Source organism: Schistocerca americana, chromosome 4, assembly GCF_021461395.2.
Source record: "Schistocerca americana isolate TAMUIC-IGC-003095 chromosome 4, iqSchAmer2.1, whole genome shotgun sequence".
Lineage (NCBI taxonomy): Eukaryota > Metazoa > Arthropoda > Insecta > Orthoptera > Acrididae > Schistocerca > Schistocerca americana.
Window position 1 is genome coordinate 541,089,913 of NC_060122.1, and position 19,305 is coordinate 541,109,217.

Genomic DNA, 19,305 nt, shown 5'->3' on the forward strand with positions numbered 1-19,305 from the left:
CCGCCGTGGATGGGAAAAGGAGACGGTAATTCAGATGCTCAGGAGAACTATGAATGTGTGCAACATAGCTGGAAAGCAGTTGTGCACACCTAACCTTCAATGGAGGGACTCCGGCCTCCACCAGGATGCGGGTCAAAAAACTCTTCCTAAAAGCTCCAGTTGCCAGTCTAATGCCACAGTGGTGCACTGGGTCAAGTAAATGCAACGCTAAGGGTGCCGCCGAACCATACACCACACTCCCATAGTCAAAGCGAGATTGAACAAGGGCTCTAAAGAGCTGCAGCAGTGTAGAGCGATCTGCACCCCAGTTGATGTTGCTCAGGCAGTGGAGGGCATTGAGGTGCTGCCAGCACTTCCGCTTCAACTGACAAAGATGAGGAAGCCACGTCAATCGGGCATCGAAAACCAGTCTTAAGAATCGATATGTCTCCACTAAAATGAGTGGATCATCATCATTAAGGTAAAGTTCCAGCTCCGGATGAACGGTATGACACCGACAGAAGTGCGTGACGCATGACTTTGTGGCTGAAAACTGGAAGCCGTGGGCTAGAGCCCATGACTGCACATTGTGGGTGGCTCCCTGTAGGCACTGCTCGGCAACACCAATACTGGAGGAGTAGTATGAAACGCAGAAGTCGTCTGCATACAGAGAAGGTGAGACCGATGGCCCAACAGCTGCTTCTAGACCGTTAATGGACACAAAATATAGGTACACTCAATACAAAGACCTGCAGGACCCCATTCTCCTGGATGTGGGGGGAACTACAGGAGGCACCAACTTGGACATGGAAAGTACAGAGCGATAGGAAATTTTGGATAAAAATCGGTAGCGGGCCCCAGAGACCCCACTCATATAATGTGGCAAGGATATGATGTTGCCAGGTCATGTTGTAAGCTTTTCGTAAATAAAAAAAGACAGCAACTGGGTGCTGATGTCTGGAAAAGGCTATTCGGATGGCAGACTCTAGGGAACTAGATTATCAATGGTAAAGTGACCCTGGCGGAAACCGCCCTGGCATGGAGCCATTAGGCCACGTGACTCCAGGACCCCAATAACTGCTGACTTACCATACGTTCTAACAGCTTACAAAGAATGTTGGTGAGGCTGATGGGCCCATAGCTATCCACATCAAGCTGGTTTTCACTGGGTTTGAGCACTGGAAAGATGGTGCTCTCCTGCCATTGCGATGGAAAGACACCATCGCACCAGATCTGGCTGAAGATGGCAAGGGGGTGTCTCTTGTAATCGGACGAGAGATGTTTGATCATCTGGCTTTGGAACCGATCTGACGCAGGAGTTGTGTCAGGGCAATGTGCAAGGACACTGAGGAGCTCCCACTCTGTAATTAGAGCATTACAGGGTTCACTGTGATGTTCAGCAAACGACAGGGCTTTCCTTTCCACCCGCCGTTTGAGGGTGCGAAATTCTGAGGGATGATTCTGTGAAGCAGATGCTCGAGGATATTGCTCAGCAAAGTGCTCGGCAATTGCATTTGCGTCGGTAGATAACACGCCACTGATGTTAATGGCTGTAACAAATGTCAGGGTCTGGTACCCAAAAAGACATCTGATCTTCATTCAGACTTGGGAAGGTGACCTATGGCACCCAATGGTCGAGACTTACCTATCCCAACACACCCGTTTCCACCTTTATATAAACTGGTGAATGTGGCCACAGAGCCATTTAAAAGCTATTAGGTACTCTAGGGAATGGTGCCGCTTATGTTGCTATAGAGCTCACCGACACTAATGGCCTCAGCGATTTCTGGCAACTACCAAGGTAATGACTTTCGCTGGGGGGCACCCTAAACAATGGATCGCATTTTCTGATGCAGAAACAATCATTCTAGTGACTTCATCAACGACAACAGTGATGGCACCATGAGGGGGAGTTTCAGCGGTGAAAGCTTCCCAGTCTGCCTTGTTTAAAGCTCATCTTGGTAGACGTTCAAGGGAATGGCACTGGGGGAGTGACAAGAAAATGGGAAAGTGGTCACCACCACACAAGCCATTGTGGGCTCTCCAGTGGACAGATGGAAGAAGTCCTCGGCTGCAGAGGGATGAATCATTTGCCAAGTAAGTGCCATGAGCCACACTTAAATGTGTGGAGGTCCCAGTATTTAAGAGGTAGAGGTTGACTTGAGACAGGAAAGTTTCGACATCTCTAACTCAGCCAGTAAGCACAGTGGCACACCACAAGGGGTTATGCTTGTTAAATCTCCCAAAAAGAGGAAAGGTTTAGGGAGTTGATGAACTAGTGCAGCCAATGTGTTCAGGGGTACTGCACCATCTGGAGGAAGATATACATGGCAGACAGTTATTTCCTGCAACATCCTTATCCTGACTGCCACAGCTTCAAGAGGTGTTTGAAGGTGCACAGGTTCACTGCATACTGAGTTCAGGACAGACACAAACTCCACCTGACACTATTAAGTCACTACGATTCTTGTATTATCCCCTACAGCTGCGAATGGCAGGGGTCCACATTGCCAAGTACCAGGTTTCCTGGAGGGCAATGCAGAAAGCAGGTGTAAAGCTGAACAGTTGCTGTAGTTCAGCCAGGTAGTGGAAAAAACCGCAGCAATTCCACTGGAGGATGACGTTATTGTGTGGCTGGGAAGGCATGAAGCATACAAGGAGGCAGGTTATGCCCCAGAATCACCTGCTGCCACCGATTGAGTATATGTATCCCTTCGTATTGTGGATGAGGCATCAGTGAGATCCAGTTCCTCAGGGGACACAGATCTCTACCACATCTGCAGGTGCAGGATTGGTGCGGAGTGGTGGTGGTGTTGGGGCCACTGGAGGGTCCTGTTTCTTAGCAGTCTTCTTGGTTTGCTTGGCCTCTCACTTCTCTTTACGAGCTTGCTTGGAGGACTTCTCTGAATTAGCTTCAGGCATTGAGGAAGACCATGAAGCTCTTCGTCCAGCAGCTTTTGGCTTCTTTAGCCACTTGCGAGTGTACGCTGTGGCATTAGTGAAGACCTTGGGGGAGAGGGTCCCAAGGGACCCCTTCCACACGACAGGAGCCAGAGGAGGCTGTTGCTTCTCTGGCTGTGGAGGGGACTGGTGTCCTCTGTGTTTGGAGGGCCCCTGCTCCCGAAGTAGGTACCTTGGGAGCAACGAAAGGATATTTTCCCCCTACCACCAAGGGGGCAGATGTATTCTGGAGGCCCAGAGGGCCCACTGTTCGTGGCACAGAGTGTGGTATGACTGGTACTTGTGATCAGCATTATGTGGATGACAACCGAACAAGGTGTAATTGTTCAAATTTACTTTTAGCCTCTTGGTATGCCAACCAGTCCACGGTCTTTTACTCCACGATTTTCCACTCCTCTTCAAGTACCGTGCAAGCCGACGAGCAGGGGAGTGCTGCTCTCCACATTTGATACAAGTGAGAGGAGGCGCACAGGGAGTATCTAGATGCAGTGGACATCCGCAATCTTGACATGTGGAATTTTGTAACGCAGCAAGTTATTACGAGATTACATTCGTTGCAGAAACGCACACAGCCATCTAGTACAGTGGCTGCAGGATGAAATGAACACCCCGCCATTCTAAATTGGCATGGAGCTCTTCGTCAGACTGCAAGAGGAGGTCACGATGGAAAATCATCCCCTGGACCATGTTGAGGCTTTAACAGGGAGTGACAGAAAAAGAATATCACCCAGCCGATCACAATCAAGTAACGCCTGGGATTGGGCTGGGATACTGTCTGAATCAAGACTGCGCCGCTTCTCATCTTGTCACTTCCCCAAATTTATCCTCAAGATGTTCAACAAAAAATTGAGGCTTCATAGGCAGAAAGGAGGCCCTGTCCATTCTGCTACAGACTAAAAACCAAGGCGAATATGGCTCTTCTTTCTGTAGCCCTACGCTCCTCCCATGGTGTAGCGAGGGAGGGAAACAATTTAGGGTCATATCTGTTAGCATTGTACTCGGTCTTAACTCCTTAGGGACTGCTGGAGCTGTACAGTTACCAGCAAGAGATGACTGAATCCGCTTCATTGTGGGTCATCCGCCCTGATGCCACACACTCCAATCAGGGGCTCTCCCCACAGGCACCACTCAGCCACAGCAAAGGCCACATGGCATGATTGCCATTGCTGAGAGTCCTGATGCCCAAGGAAGACAGGCATCTACTACTCGGCATACATGGGGAGTTTACAGCTCAGGCATCAGCAGTGCAATCCCTGTGTTGTCGGGGGTACCACCAAATGGGTACATGATGGCCCCAACACAACAGACTGGCTACCATACTGGATATTGGGCGCAGAGAAAACCAATACTGTCATGGGGACGAAACAGGAAACGAGACAATGGAAGAAGATGAAATACCCCAAAAATTGTCCTCACCCAAACAGCTGAATTGCAGGTGGAGATGCAGAGCCATGACAAGAGGTTCAGGAGATCAAATCTAAGGGCACTATGGATAACTCATGCACTATGTAAGGCATCCTTCCCCATATGGCCTGCACTTCTGTAGAATTTGGAAAGTGGCAGGTCACACCATGAAATGGGACCTGAACTTATAAGGCCAAAAAGTGAGAGACTCCTTTTAGTCGTCTCTTACGACAGGCAGGGAGACCTTGGGCCTATTCTAACCCCCGGACCCACAGGGGGAAATTCCAACAGTGACTCACTGATATTAGTCTTAGGATACTACATTTTTCGTTTTGTTAAGTGCAAAATTTTACATTCCAGAATATTTAGAGCAAGTTACCAATCTTTTCACCACATAGAAATCTTAACAAAATCTGACTGAATACTTATGCAGTTTCTCTATGGTGGTACTTCTTTATAAGTAACTGCGTCATCTGCAAAAAGCCTGATTTTACTATCAATATTGTCTGCGAGATCATTAATATATAATGAACAGCAAGGGTCCCAACACCATTCTCTGGTGAAACCTGAAGATTAGTCTCCATCCAAGATACTATCAAAAAGTTCTCAATCCAGTCACAAATTTCACTTGATACTCCATATGCTCATACTTTTGATACGTGTAGGTGTGGTACTGAGCCAAATGCTTTTCGGAAATCAAGAATAACTGCATCTACCTGGCTGCCTTGCTCCAAAGTTTTCAGGAGGTCAAGTGAGAAAAGTGCAAGTTGGGTTTCACATGACTGATGTTTTCAAGATCTATGCCGATTGGCATTGAGGTCATTCTGTTCAAGATACCTTATTGTGTTTGAGCTCACAATATGTTCTAAGAGTCTACAACAAATAAGATGTCAAGGATATTGGATGGTAGTTTTGCAGGTCACTTCTACTACCACTCTTGTAGACAGGTGTGACCAGGCCCCTCTCTCCCACTGGGCATGCGCCCAGGGCCAAACCATCAATAGGGCCCCTCTAGTTCCTGCCAGATCACCGAACTATAACTGGTATTTATTAATGAGAAATTTATTTTTAAAAATTGGACAATAATGACTGACTACAATACTCATTTGCTTATTAGCTTTGCACGGTGCACAGTTCTGCATGGTGCAAATAGCGATTTAAAATTAAATGTGACCAACTGCCTCAAATAAACAGACTCGATTGGGAACTCCCCTCTATTTGTCTGTGCTGCTGTGATGTTTTTTGTTTGTAGTTGTTAACGACTGTACTCTGAGGTGTTCTTTCTTTAAATTGTCATTTACCTGTTTTGTATTAGAATGTTTTTTGTGTACAAATGAATACTGAAATATAATACAAAATGTTAAAAATCGTCATATCCTAGTGGATCCTCAAAAAGGGAAAAAAGCTGCACATCTGAAGAAAGTAATTAAAAAGTTGCCAAAATTAACAGCATATTTTACTATTACTAATGTAGCAACTTCTGTAAGTAGCAACAAATAATAAATTTCCACATGATGAGTTGGGTATCACTAATTTTGGGAATTTCTGAATGTTCATATTCTACACCAATTTGAGATTTCTACCAATTTAGGAGAACAGCTTGAATCAGACGAATGTGCAACAACTTCAATAATTCCACCAACATCGACAAATGTGTTGGTTGAACAACAGTTTTCCAACACAGAAGGAATATCACACGATCCCACTGATTATTTTCATGAACATTTTACAGACAGAAACCGCAAAATTTTGATTCGTAAGGGTCCTGTATATTTTAAAAATAACGATTCTGCCTTTTCCAAGGCATCCAGAACCTACAAAAATCATAATAAATCAGTAACTAGGTATTTCAACAAATTATTGTTTATTCGCAAATTAAAGAACAATTAAAGCATCGAAAGAAAATAGTTTTTTTACTCGTCGTCCAAAAACCATGTATTTTCTTTTTCATGCTACTTATTTAATCCTCTTGCTGTAAATCTACGCTGTTCAAGTGGATGTAATGATTGTAAGTACATTAATCACAAAATTTTAACACATGAAAATAGCCCAGCACACTGGCAATCTATGATGAATTATCTGGCACGAAGTAATGCAGTTGGTAGAATAGATATAGACTTATCTCAACACCAAAAAGAAGTGGATTACTGGAGACATGTATTTAAACAGATTGCAGCTGTTGTAAAATTTTGGCATCAAGAGGGCTTCCATTTCGTAGTGACAATGAATCCCTAGATCTCCCAACAATGGAACTTATTCGGGATGTGTGGAATTATTGAGTGAATTCGATCCATTTCTTGCAGATCACTTACAAAACTTTGGGAATCCTGGAAAAGGTAACACTTGTTATCATAAATGTAAGGAGTTTATTGGCGTAATGAGAAAACAGGTCCTACAAAATTATAAATGAAGTTATATTAGCAAAATATTTTTCCATTAGTGTTGACAGTACACCTGATCTGCCTCATGTTGACCAGCTAACTTTTATAATTCTATACATAAAAGACCATGTTCCTGTTGAAAAAAGACCACAGATCTGAGTATTTAGCAGAAACCATCTTGAATTTTTTAGAGAATCATGATATTCTCATAAAAGATTGCAGAGGACAAAGCTAAGGCAATGCTTCAAATATGTTAGGGAGGTATACTCGTTTACAAGCAAGAATCAAAGAGAAATGTGGATCTGCCACCTTTGTACCATGTGCGGGACATTCACTGAACTTTGTAGTCCAAGCTGCTGGGTGTGTATCAGACACAAAGTTTTTTCAAATGGTTCAGAAAATGTACAACTTTTTGTTGAGCTCTACCCACTGGTGGAATATATTGACAAAATATTTAGGTTCAAAAAAAGTGTTTTAAGTATTTCACAAACCAGATGGTCAGCCTGGGCTGATGCAGTAAGCACCTCGCATGAAGGTCATAAATTAGAAACTTTGATGTCCACTGCAGAAGATACAGAACAGGCAAGAGACACTAGAGATGAAGCACTTAGTCTGTCCAGAAAAATGGGAAAGCTAGAATTTATCATACTAATGGAAATTTGTAGTTATATATTGGTAAGAATAGACAAAATAATTATTTTCAGAAAGAAACAATAACCTTACACATTGTAACTAATTTATTTGCTTCACTATGATTTTATCATTAATCTCAGGGATAAATTTGATGATTTCAAATTGTCCACCAAAGAAAGAAACCTGGAATCTGATTACAAGGCCCCACCTCAAGGAAAAAATGTAGCAGCTCTCACCAGATGTTTTCGATGTCTCTGCAAATGGTGAACTAATAGTATATTGGAAATTTATCGTCTTTTGAAAGAAAACAAAATTGAAAAAAACAAATTTAGAAATCGCACTGAGAATTTTTTTAAGCATGCCGGTAACTAACTGCAGTGCGGAATGCTCCTCCAACTTGAAAAGAATAAAAAAGTACAAGGCTTCAGAGAGAACTAGTTTATCACTGATGTCCATAGAATGTGATATGCTCAAAAAATAGCTTTTGAAGAAGTGATTAACTATTTTGCCCATCTCAAATCTAGAATGAGACCTCTTCTATTAATAGATTTTAAGTATTAACCTGTGAACGCAAAAGCTACTTTTGTGGATTACATTATATTACCTATTCATTTAATGTGACTAAAGAAATATAAATATATAAAGAACCTCACTTATCTACTTTTTGTGTATTCTAACAAAACAGTGCTCTGTCAAGGTAATAGGGAACCCATTATCCTAATGTGCCCAGGGCCTACAACATGTTAAAGATGGCCCTGGGAGTGCCCTGTGCCATTTTCCAAGAACTGGGCACTGTTTTTTTTGTTTAAGGGATCTACAATAGGTTATAATTAACTCAGCAGTAAATTCAGTGTAGAACCTGACAGGCTGTGTTTCTCAACACCACTGACAGTAATACTTATTTAATTCATCTTTTCAGTGGTATGAGGAATCTGGGTGATTCTCCTTGGTTGTCCTTTGAACATTTGAAAATGGTGTTAAGCATTTCAGCTTTTGCTTTGCTACCTACAATTTCAGTTTTCTGTCTCATTCACTAGGGACTGGACACCAACTTTCGTGCGACTAATAGCCTTTACATATGACCAGAATTTCTTTGGGTTCTGCGAAAGATCACTTGACAATATTCTGCTACAGTAGTCATTGGAGGCATCATGCATTGCTCTCTTCACAGCCAAATACATTTCATTTAGCATCTCTACCTATAGCCCTACGCTTTGTTTTACACCTATTGTGCAGTAATCTGTTTCTTTAAATGTTTTTCACTGTGATGTATACCTTGGAGATTCCCCAGCTGATCTACTGGGCTTCTACATATCTGGTGCGTGGTAAATTATTCCTTTAAACTTTAGTCAAGAGTTCCTCTCCATGCTCCTGACCAGTGCTGAAAGTTTCAAGTTCCTCACTGAAATATGACACTACCGATTTTTAATTTAGTTTACTGAACTTATATATCTTTCTGCTAGTTTTAGTTGTCCTTTGAACTTCAGTGATCATTGATACCACAACAGCATCATGGCCACTGACACGAGTTTCGATGTCGACACCCTCAAAGACATCAGGTGTATTGGTTGCCATTAGATCCAACATATTTCCATTGTTAGTGGGGTTCCTAGCTACCTGTTCTAGGTAGTTTTCAGAGAAGGCATCTAGTAAAGTTTTACAGGATGTCTTATGCCCACCACTAATGAAACTGTAATTTACCCACTAATTGTTGTACAGTACGATTGGGGAACTTACGCACAAATGAAATGTTTTCTCTGTGCCTATCTATTTGATATACACTTAAATTTTCCCCAAAAATCTCACTGCCATCAAATTCAGCTTTCAACCAGTCTTCTGTACCTAGTATGATGTGAGCTTCACTGCTTTTCATGAGCACTTAAAACTCTGGCAGTACGAATGCTTAGCAGTTTACCATTAGGATTTTAATACTCACATGTAGGAGACTTTTCTTTTGAACTTAACAGTGATATTTCTAGGTTTCCTACAGCTATTGCTATCTGGATTGGATGGAGAGTCGCCTAATCTAAAAAAAAACCTTGTACATATTCCACACACAGTCAGCTACCTGAGTAGCAGTCTGATGTGTAGTGCACACCTGACATATTTAGGGGGATCCTACAGTTCTCAACCCCATGGTGCAAGACCACGAAGTTGCAGCCAACCTTGTCACAGAACCTTCAAAGTACCTGGTTCAGTCCTTCCACTCGACTCAGAACTGAAGGTCATGTTCTGTTCTGGGGACAATGCTGCAAATTGTGAGCTTCGGAGGCTGGCTGGCTGGCCATCTCAACCTTCTCTGCCAGTTGCTGGAATGACCAAAGAATGACCTCCGAGCCCAAACGGAAGGCATCATTTGTTCCAATGCGCACCACAATCTGCAGTATGTTGCACACTGTTCTCTCAATGGCTGTGAGAATAGCCTCTTCAACATCTGGATGAGGGCTCCAGGCATAAACAGTGAGTGCACCCGGTGTCTTTTCCTGTCACTTGCTGTCATTTCCTTAAGGGGTACCATCATTTGCCTTATGTTTGAACTGCCGTCAATAGACCATTACCCTTTTGCATTTGACACCCCCTGACACCAGACAAAATAGGTTTCCCCAAAACAAGAAATGTGCTACAACACACACACACACACACACACACACACACACACACACACACACCTATGATGCTCCAAAATAATAAGCTGTGGCATTGTGATGTGTCAATGTTACACTGCCCTTCCACTTACCTTTTTAATAGGTCCATAAACTTCAAATTCTCGGCGGAGCTTAGACTCAGATGAATCATAATTCTAGAAAAAAAAAGTATTTTACAATATTAGGACAAAGTGATTTGAGTTTTATACATTAGTGTTAACAAAGAATCTTAATCTCCACTAAAACTGAAATTTTACTTCAGTTTTGTACATGAGAAAAAACAAAATCACCACTACAATTAATACAGCAAAAAACTCTCACATTAGCCCCCTGAAGGAGCAATGTCTGAGTATTCCTACTTGTTTTTATCCCATTCCTCATGCTAATAATGTTTTTTTCATTCACCATCTTTTCATTAGCACTGCATGTAGTGTGTGTACATGAAATTGCCATATTGTTATTCATGCAATATTTCACTAAATTTTATTAATCACAATATGATTTAGTCTGCTTGTAACAACGTAAATAGTTCACAATGAAACCTTTTACTCTAAGAATTACTCAGTTTACTAATACATGTAAACTGATACTTGTCAAAAGTCCAACCCACGGAAAATAGTCTGTTTCTAGATTCACACATTTTACTTTGAAGTCCACATTCTCTTTCAACCAAGGTTTTACTTTTGCTGAAACCTAACATTTCAGAAGTTATTCATAATCAAAATTTTTGTACTTCAGAATATTCCAGTCAATAGATGGCATCCTTTTAAAAATTCAGTGCCTTTTCTTGTTATGGTTTTCGGTGCAAAACTGCTATGGTCATTAGTGCCCGGTCTGTGACTTAGGAAAAGCTAAAAAACGTAACTGGAAACCAGCAGCAATGGGAGCAAAACTCAAAAAAAGGGGAAACCAAAAACAGAAGGAAAGCTTAAAAAACCACTATAAAAGAGGGTTGTTTGTCCCCAAAAAGAGCTTCAAATGACTGACGTCATCTCACTGGAACTAATAAACTCGAGAACGCAATCGGCTGAGCGCGTGTCATCTGCTAAAATGGATGATATATCAGGCGACAGCTGTAGACGGGCGTGTAATGGAGTAAAATAGGGGCATGCAAGTAAAAGGTGTCTCACCGTCCACAGTTGAGAGCAGTGGGGACAGAGTGGGGGAGGATCGCTGCTTAAAAGATGTCGATGGCTAAAAAGACAGTGCCCTATCCGGAGTCTAGTTAAAATTACCTCCTCCTGACGACACCTTCGAGAGGAGGACGTCCAAGCACAGGGAAGAGCTTTCACATCCCGCAATTTATTATTGGGAAGTGTTGACCAATGTGCATGCCATAAAAGAGCAACACGACGACATAAAACACTCCGCAGATCGGCGAAGGGAATCATGCGAATAGCTGACTGAAGAAGAGAGACTGCAGCCTTGGCCGCTATATCTGCCACCTCATTTCCACAAATACCAACATGTCCTGGGATCCATAGGAACGCCACAGAGTGGAGCAAGTGGAGGCAGTCCTGAATCCGGTAGACTGGGTAGGGAGCTTGGAGACTGAGGAGAGAGCTGAGAGTTTGAGTAGATAACATACTGTATCCGATGATGGCAACGGATGTATTGGACAGCCTGGAGAACAGCGTAAAGCTCCGCAGTATAAACCGAACACTGGTCGGAAAGTCAAAATCGATTTGGGGTGTCGCCAACAATATAGGCACTCCCAACACCTAACGATGTTTTTGAGCCATCAGTGTAAATAAATGTGGCATCCTTCATTTGTGCACATAGAGCAGCAAATGCCCGATGATAAACAAGAGAAGGGGTACAATCCTTGGGAAACTGACAAAGGTCACGGAGTAGGCAGATCCGGGGCCGGAGCCAAGGGGGTGCTGTACCCCAAGTTGTCAAAGTTTTAGGAAAGTGGAAGGAAAGAGAATGGAGCAGTTGACAGAAGCGGACTCCCAGTGGTAGTAGGGAGGAAGGGCTGCCAGCATACCCTAAATCCAAGGAGGTGTCGAAAAAATGTCATGGGCCGGATTTGCAGGCATGGAAGACAGATGGCTAGCATAACGACTCAGAAGGACAGCTCGCCGATTGAACAGCGGAGGTTCAGCAGTCTCAGCATAAAGGTTTTCCACAGGGCTGGTGTAAAAAGCTCCAGATACTAAACGTAATCCACGGTGGTGGATAGAGTCTAGACACTGAAGAATAGACGGTCGAGCAGAGGTGTAAACTATGAATCCGTAGTCCAATTTCGAGCACACTAAGGCGCTATAGAGGTGGAGAAGGACCACTCGGTCCGCTCCCCAGGAGGTGCCATTCAGGACACGGGGGGGTGTTGAGGGATCGCAAACAGTGAGCCGAAAGATAGGAAATGTGGGAGGACCAGCACAGCTTTCTGTCAAACATAAGACCCAAGAATTTAGCGACGTCTGCGAACGGAAGGTTGACAGGGCCTAGATGTAAGGAAGGCGGAAGAGGCTCTGTACGACGCCAAAAATTAACACAAACAGTCTTACTGGGAGAAAAGCGGAAGCCGGTTTCGATAATCCAAGAGTGGAGGCGATCGAGACATCCTTGAAGACGACGTTCAAGAAGGCTGGTCCGTTGAGACCTGTAGTAGATTGCAAAATCGTCCACAAAGAGGGAGCCCGACATCAGGAAGACAATGCATAATTGGATTTATGGCAATGGCAAACAGTACAACACTTAGCACGGAGCCCTGGGGTACCCCGTTTTCTTGGGAGAAGGTACAGGAGAGAGTAGTGTTCACCCGCACTTTAAATGTGCGCTCTGCCATAAATTCGCGAAGAAAAAGGGGCAACCGTCCTCGAAAGCCCCAAGAGAATAGTGTGCGGAGGATTCCTGTCCTCCAACAGGTATTGTATGCTCTCTGCAGATCAAAAAATATTGCTACTGTTTGGCACTTCCGGAGAAAATTGTTCATGATATAAGTGGAGAGAGCAACAAGATGGTCAACTGCAGAACAATGCTTTCGGAAACCACATAGGGCAGGTGTTAAAAGACTGCGGGACTCCAGCCACCAGACTAAACGGCAATTCACCATATGCTCCAAAACCTTACATACACTACTCGTGAGAGAAATGGGGCGATAGCTAGAGGGGAGATGTTTGTCCTTTCCAGGTTTCGGAACAGGAATGACGATAGCTTCCTGCCATCGTCTGGGAAAAGTACCGTCGGTCCAAATTCGATTATAAAGGCGAAGGAGGTAACGCAGACTATGGTGCGATAAATGCAGCAACATTTGTACGTGGATACCATCCGGTCCTGGGGCGGAAGAGCGAGATGAAGAGAGTGCATGTTGGAGTTCTCGCATGAAGGAAACAGTATTATAGCTTTCGCGATTTTGAGAGGAGAAAGCAAGAGGTCGCACTTCCGCTGCACGTTTCTTCGGGAGAAACGCTGGCGGGTAATTTGAAGAGCTCGAAATCTCAGCAAAGTGTTGACCCAATGAGTTAGAAATTGCGACGGGGTCCACCAATTTATTATGCACGACAGTGAGCCCAGAGACCGGGGAGAAACTAGGCGCTCCAGATAACTGCCGAATCCGACTCCAAACTTCTGAGGAGTGAGTGAAGGTGTTAAAGGAGCTAGTAAAGAAGTCCCAGCTTGCCTTGTTGCTATCGCGGATGACGCGACAGCATTGCGCTTGGAACTGCTTATAGCGGATACAGTCGGCCAAAGTAGGATGGTGTCTGAAAATGCGAAGAGCACGTCGCTGCCTGTGTCGTTCCACCAAGGAACCGGGGGGGTGCCGGGGCAAGTCAGAGGTGTGTGGTATTGAACGTTCCGCAGCTGTAAGAATAACTTCTGTAATATGAGTAACCTCATCGTCGAAGCTAAGAAAGTGACGACCATCGAATGTCGCTAGAGACGAAAAAAGTGTCCAGTCAACTTGGGCAAACTACCAGCGTCTCGAACGCATATATGGCAGCTGTGTCTGCAATCTAAGGACACACGGAAAATGGTCACTCGAGTGTGTATCAGCAAGATCAAACCATTCGAAGCGCTGAGCTAGCGGAACAGTACCGACCGAAAGGTCCAAATGAGAGAAATTTGCCGTGGAGACAGACAAAAACGTAGGGTCCCCAGTGTTGAGGCAAACGAGATCCGCTTCGTGGAAGACGTCTATCAATAGTGAGCCGCACAGACAAGGATGCGGAGATCCCTAAAGGGGGTGGTGGGGATTGAAGACCCCAACCAGCAAATAGGGGGGCCGAAGCTGGCCAAGAAGATGAAGGAGATCAGCTAGTGCCATTGGTGTGGATGACGGAATGTATACAGTACAAAGAGAGAAGGTGTATCCAGAAAGGGAAAGATGGACAGTGACAGCTTGGAAGGAAGTTTTTAAGGGGATTGGGTGATAATGGAGAGTATCACGGAGAAGAATCTTGAGTAGTCAATGTGCTGGAGTGCCTTCAACAGAGGGGAGATCAAATTAGACTGACTGAAAATGGGGAAAAACAAAGCAGTTGTGGGGGGACACCTTTGTTTCCTGAAGACAGAAGATAACCAGCGAGTAGGATCGTAAGAGGATTGACAATTCATCCCAATTGGCTCGAATGCTGCGGATATTCCAATGGATAATGGACATAGGGTGGACAGAAAATGGAAAAACGTGACCAAGGTTGCCCTCAACTCAACGACTACTCAGAGCTTGTGATCGACAGCGTGGAACTGCATTCAGCCGAAGGCAGAAGACCCTGATCCATAGGTTGTTCGGGAGCAGCTCCTGCCACCAGCACCCGGCCGGTTGATCGGCCAACAGCAGTGCGCCTCGGCGACACAGAAGACGGCTGAGGGCGGTTACCGCCAGGCGGTGCTGTGGATGAGACACGCCGTGGCGGAGAAGGAGAGGAACTGGGTTTCTTATTAGCCTTTTTGGAAACAGAACGTTGAGATGAAGACGGAACCGATGGTTGAGATGTTGGAGTACGTAAAAAATCTTCATGAGTAAGCTCTTTTTTGGAAGTCCGAGTGTCTGATTTTGGGGCTCGAGATTTAGCAGAACCCGTTGAAGGGTGAGCCATAGAGTGAGCAGGTGAGAGTGGGGAGGTTGAACAGGCGATCTTTGCACTGGCCGATCTGATAACCGTGGCACTAAAGGTGGGATCACAAGTCTGAGTGGCTGCCTCCTTTGTTGGCCGAGGAGAGGCAAGGACAGTGCTGTATTTACCTGTGCGAGGCACAATGGGCTTTCGACTGGCGAATAACTTTCGAGCAGCAAAGGTTGACATTTTTTCCTTCACTCTGATTTCCTGAATGAGCCGTTCGTCTTTAAAAATGGGGCAATCTCTAGAGGAAGCAGCATGGTCACCCATACAGTTGATGCAACGAGGACATGGTGGTGGACAAGTACCCTCATGGGCATCCTTGCCACATGTAACACATTTGGCCGGATTGGAACAGGACTGGCTGGTATGATTGAACCGCTGGCACTGATAGCAACGCGTAGGGTTTGGGATGTAAGGGCGAATGGAAATTCTCATAGCCCGCTTTTATGTTCGACGGGAGTTGAACTCTGTCACATGTCAAGAAGACAGTGCGGGTTGGAACAATGTTCTTGTCAACCCTTTTCATGACTCGATGAACAGCCGTGATGCCCTGGTCATACAGGTAGTATTGAATTTCCTCGTCGGACAATCTGTCGAGGGAGCGCGTATAAACGACCCCACGTGAGGAATTTAAAGTGCAGTGCGCTTCCACCCGGACAGGGAAGGTGTGTAGCAGTGAAGTACGCAGCAATTTTTGTGCCTGGAGGGCACTGACTGTTTCTAACAACAAGGTGCCATTTCGTAATCTGGAACAAGACTTTACAGAACCTGCAATTGCGTCGACTCCTTTCTGAATAATGAAAGGGTTGACCGTGGAGAAGTCGTGACCTTTGCCCGACCGAGAAACAACAAGGAACTGTGGCAACGATGGAAGAACTGTCTGTGGCTGAGACTCATTGAACTTATGCTTGTGAGCAGACAGAGTAGATGATGAGGAAACCATTGCGGAAATATCCCCCATGATTACCGGTGTCTCCAATGGTGCGCTCCTTCCTTGTGGGGGTCCTCTCTGAGGGCACTCCCACCTTAGGTGATTGTTCACACCTCAGGTCACACCTCCCGAGAAATAGACGGAGGGACCAATCCGCACTTTCGGAAGGTATCAGCTCGGGTAATCACCCCTCCCTGGGCCTGGCCGTTACCCGGGGATATGTATGTGTCCTACCTGTCTACCCGGGGCGGAGAGTAATTTAATAGTACAACATTTTACCATTTTGTAATTTTTGTAATAGTACATACATCTTTGTGCTGCACACGAGCCCACAGGCAGTCTGAGCACAGCATTCAAAGTGTAAACATCGCACAGTTTTATTAACTCTATCACTACAGTGATTGATGTTAAAGTGACCAAACCACATCCCTCCAACTTATACACGTCAAGCCGGGAAGAGTCCTCAGAGAGGAAGGGCACTAAACAAACCCTGATGAACCCAATTATAACCAGTGATCTTTAAAACCAAGGTATGGAATAAGCAGAAGTAAAATATGGGTAAGAGGGTGAAGGTGGGCAAGTTGCTCCACCCAGAAAGCAGCTGGAGACCCCCAGGACATGCTACATGATGGGAGAGAGATCCTCTGCATTCGACTGGTGTTTCCTCATCCTCAATTACCACAACAAATCTATGACAAAATCTCAGGAAAGAGAACAATGCCCATGAGACAGTTAACCAATGATAGATGGAATAAAAATAAGAAGAATTAAAAATGTTAGGAGGAAAGGAGCTAGGCCAGACCACTGACCAAGGGCAGCCACGAGCCGAGTCTGAGCAAGCAACTAAATTCTGCTCCAAACCTTGAAGTGATTGACAAGGCCAACCTGCCCTACCACAGAGGAGTAGGAACCACCTTCACTGGTAAAAATGTAAAACTCAGTCATAATATAGTTGGAATGATTAAAATCTACTCGCCAAGTGGTGGCAGGAGAAAAAGCGCACAAAAATTAATGGAATATCCTAGCTTTTGGAGCCTTTGGTTTCTCCTGGCCTGGCAGAAGGATGAAGGGAAAGGAAGAGGAATATAGGAAAAGAACTGATGATGGTTAGGAAATGGAGATAGTTACAGAAAGGTCACCCATAACCTTGGGCCGTGGAGAGTTACCAGACAGGAGGAGAAGGAATGACTGTTGGGAACTGCACCAGCGAAGATTTAAAAACCTGAAACCTGAAAAGCAGAAGAGAAGACGTGACAGAGGTGGGTAGGAGGAGGGAATAGACAGGTCGGATCATAAAAGATTTAGAAACTAAAAGTAAGTGATGAAAGGAATAGTTACTGACACAAAAAGTTGAAACCAAATAAATTAATGTAAATTAAGGCCAGGTGGGTGAAGAAAACTAAGGACATGTTTTAACTCCAGTTCCCATCTGCAGAGTTATGAGAAACTGTGTCGGGCGAGGTGCCACTCCTGCTGATGACATAACTGGTGAAACAGGAGCTGAGGTCACAACTGTCATGTTATAGAGCAGGTTCTGCAACAGCATATTGTATTTGGGCAATATACACCCTTTGTCTATGCCCATTCATCCTTACTCCCAACATCCCCTCCTGTGAAATGACGTATCAGCTGTTATGTAAATACTGTTTGGGTTTCTATGTCACCAAGTTATCAGTTAGGATGAAGGGCATAGACAGAGGATGTATATTGGTAACACACAATATCTTTTGCAGACCACTCTCAACAACATGACAGCCATGACTGTTGCCTGTTTCACTACGTATGTATGCCATTTGGATTCTCTTCCGACAACAGTTTCTCAAAACTATGCAAGTGGGAAATGGCGATACAATTTTTCTGTTTTATCACCACCCACTTGACTAATTTACATTAATTTCTTCAGTCTCAAACTTTCAGTAACTTCTTTCTTTGTTCCCTTACAGCTTTCTGTATCTTATTTTCTGACCTGTAAGCCCTCACCACATGTCAACTATTGAATGATGTGACTCATCAAGCTTTTCTGTCGGAAAGTCCCACTGTGAGTAACATAGGACCCCCTACTTATTTTGTTGCCAAATAAGGGACATCACTATTGGGACCTCTTGTAGGCAAGTGCAACCATCATATTCGAAACTCTGAAGATTTCATAGGTCACCTGAAAACTCAGATTACAATCGTTGGGTCTCTCAGTAAGTTTCGACGTCTTTATTTACAAAGGTGCCCTTGCAGGACTCTCTGGAGCTCATTAGCAACAAGTTAGAGAACGTAGTAGCATTATTTAAACATGTGCTTTATTCAACATACTTCTTATTTCATGACCAATATTTTGAACAAGTGGACAGTGTCGCCATGGGGAGCCCTCTGTCTCCTGTGGAGGCCAATTATTTTGTGGAGGACTGAAGAAAAATCAGTACTGTCAGCCACTCTCAAACCCTCTTGTTTTCTGCAGTATGCGGATGATACGTTTGTGGTGCGGGTACAAGGACTTTATACTCTACCTATGTTTCTTCAGCATCTGAATTCGCTTTATCTGAATATAAACTTCACAATGGAAATGGACGAATATGGCACTTCACCTTTCTTGATGTTTCGGCACGAAGGAAAGCAGATGGAACCCTGGGACACAGTGTCTACCGCAGGCCAATGCATACAGATCTATATCTGCAGGCCACAAGCTGCGATCATCCTGCACAATGCGGTAGTGCTTTATGTACGTTAGATCATAGATAACATGTGGTATCTGATCCTGAAAGCCTGTCGAGTGAAATACAACATTTGGAGAAGGTGTTCTGAAGAAACGGTTATTCTGAGAGACAGATACATAATGTATTCAGACCCAAGCGAGTTCAGTGTATGGAGCAGAATGAAGATACGAAGACACTCACCACTTTGGTATTTTTGCCATATTTTGGTGCCACGTTGTAAAGAATCTGAAGAGTCCTCTGAAGATATGGCATTAAGTGTGTTTTTCAACCATCTGCAAAACTGAGAAATCTATTGGGTTCAGTTAAGGATGATCTTGGCCTAAGGAAATGTGGTGTGTACAAGATTCCTTGTCAATGTGGGGCCTCATATATATGCCAGACATGTTGCACAGTACAAGAACGCTGTGATGAACATAAGGATCATATACACCTTCGTCAACTGGAAAAGTTGGCAATTGCAGAACACTGAATACAGGACATCGCATGATTTATGAAAAGAAGGAAGCTTTATCCCCGACATCTTTCAGGGACTGCGTCATTAAGAAAGCAATACATATCTGTACAGCTGATAATCACCAATAGGGATGCAGGATTTCA

General features: G+C 44.2%; 1 protein-coding gene across 1 annotated transcript in view; it reads right to left on the bottom strand.

The window, feature by feature from the left end:
• Positions 1 to 19,305, bottom strand: part of LOC124613985 (U1 small nuclear ribonucleoprotein 70 kDa) — a 67,342-nt gene that overhangs the window by 26,822 nt on the left and 21,215 nt on the right. The window contains exon 4 of the mRNA XM_047142772.1: positions 10,096 to 10,158. Within this exon, the coding sequence (XP_046998728.1) occupies positions 10,096 to 10,158 (63 nt within the window). The remainder of the gene's footprint in view (positions 1 to 10,095; positions 10,159 to 19,305) is intronic.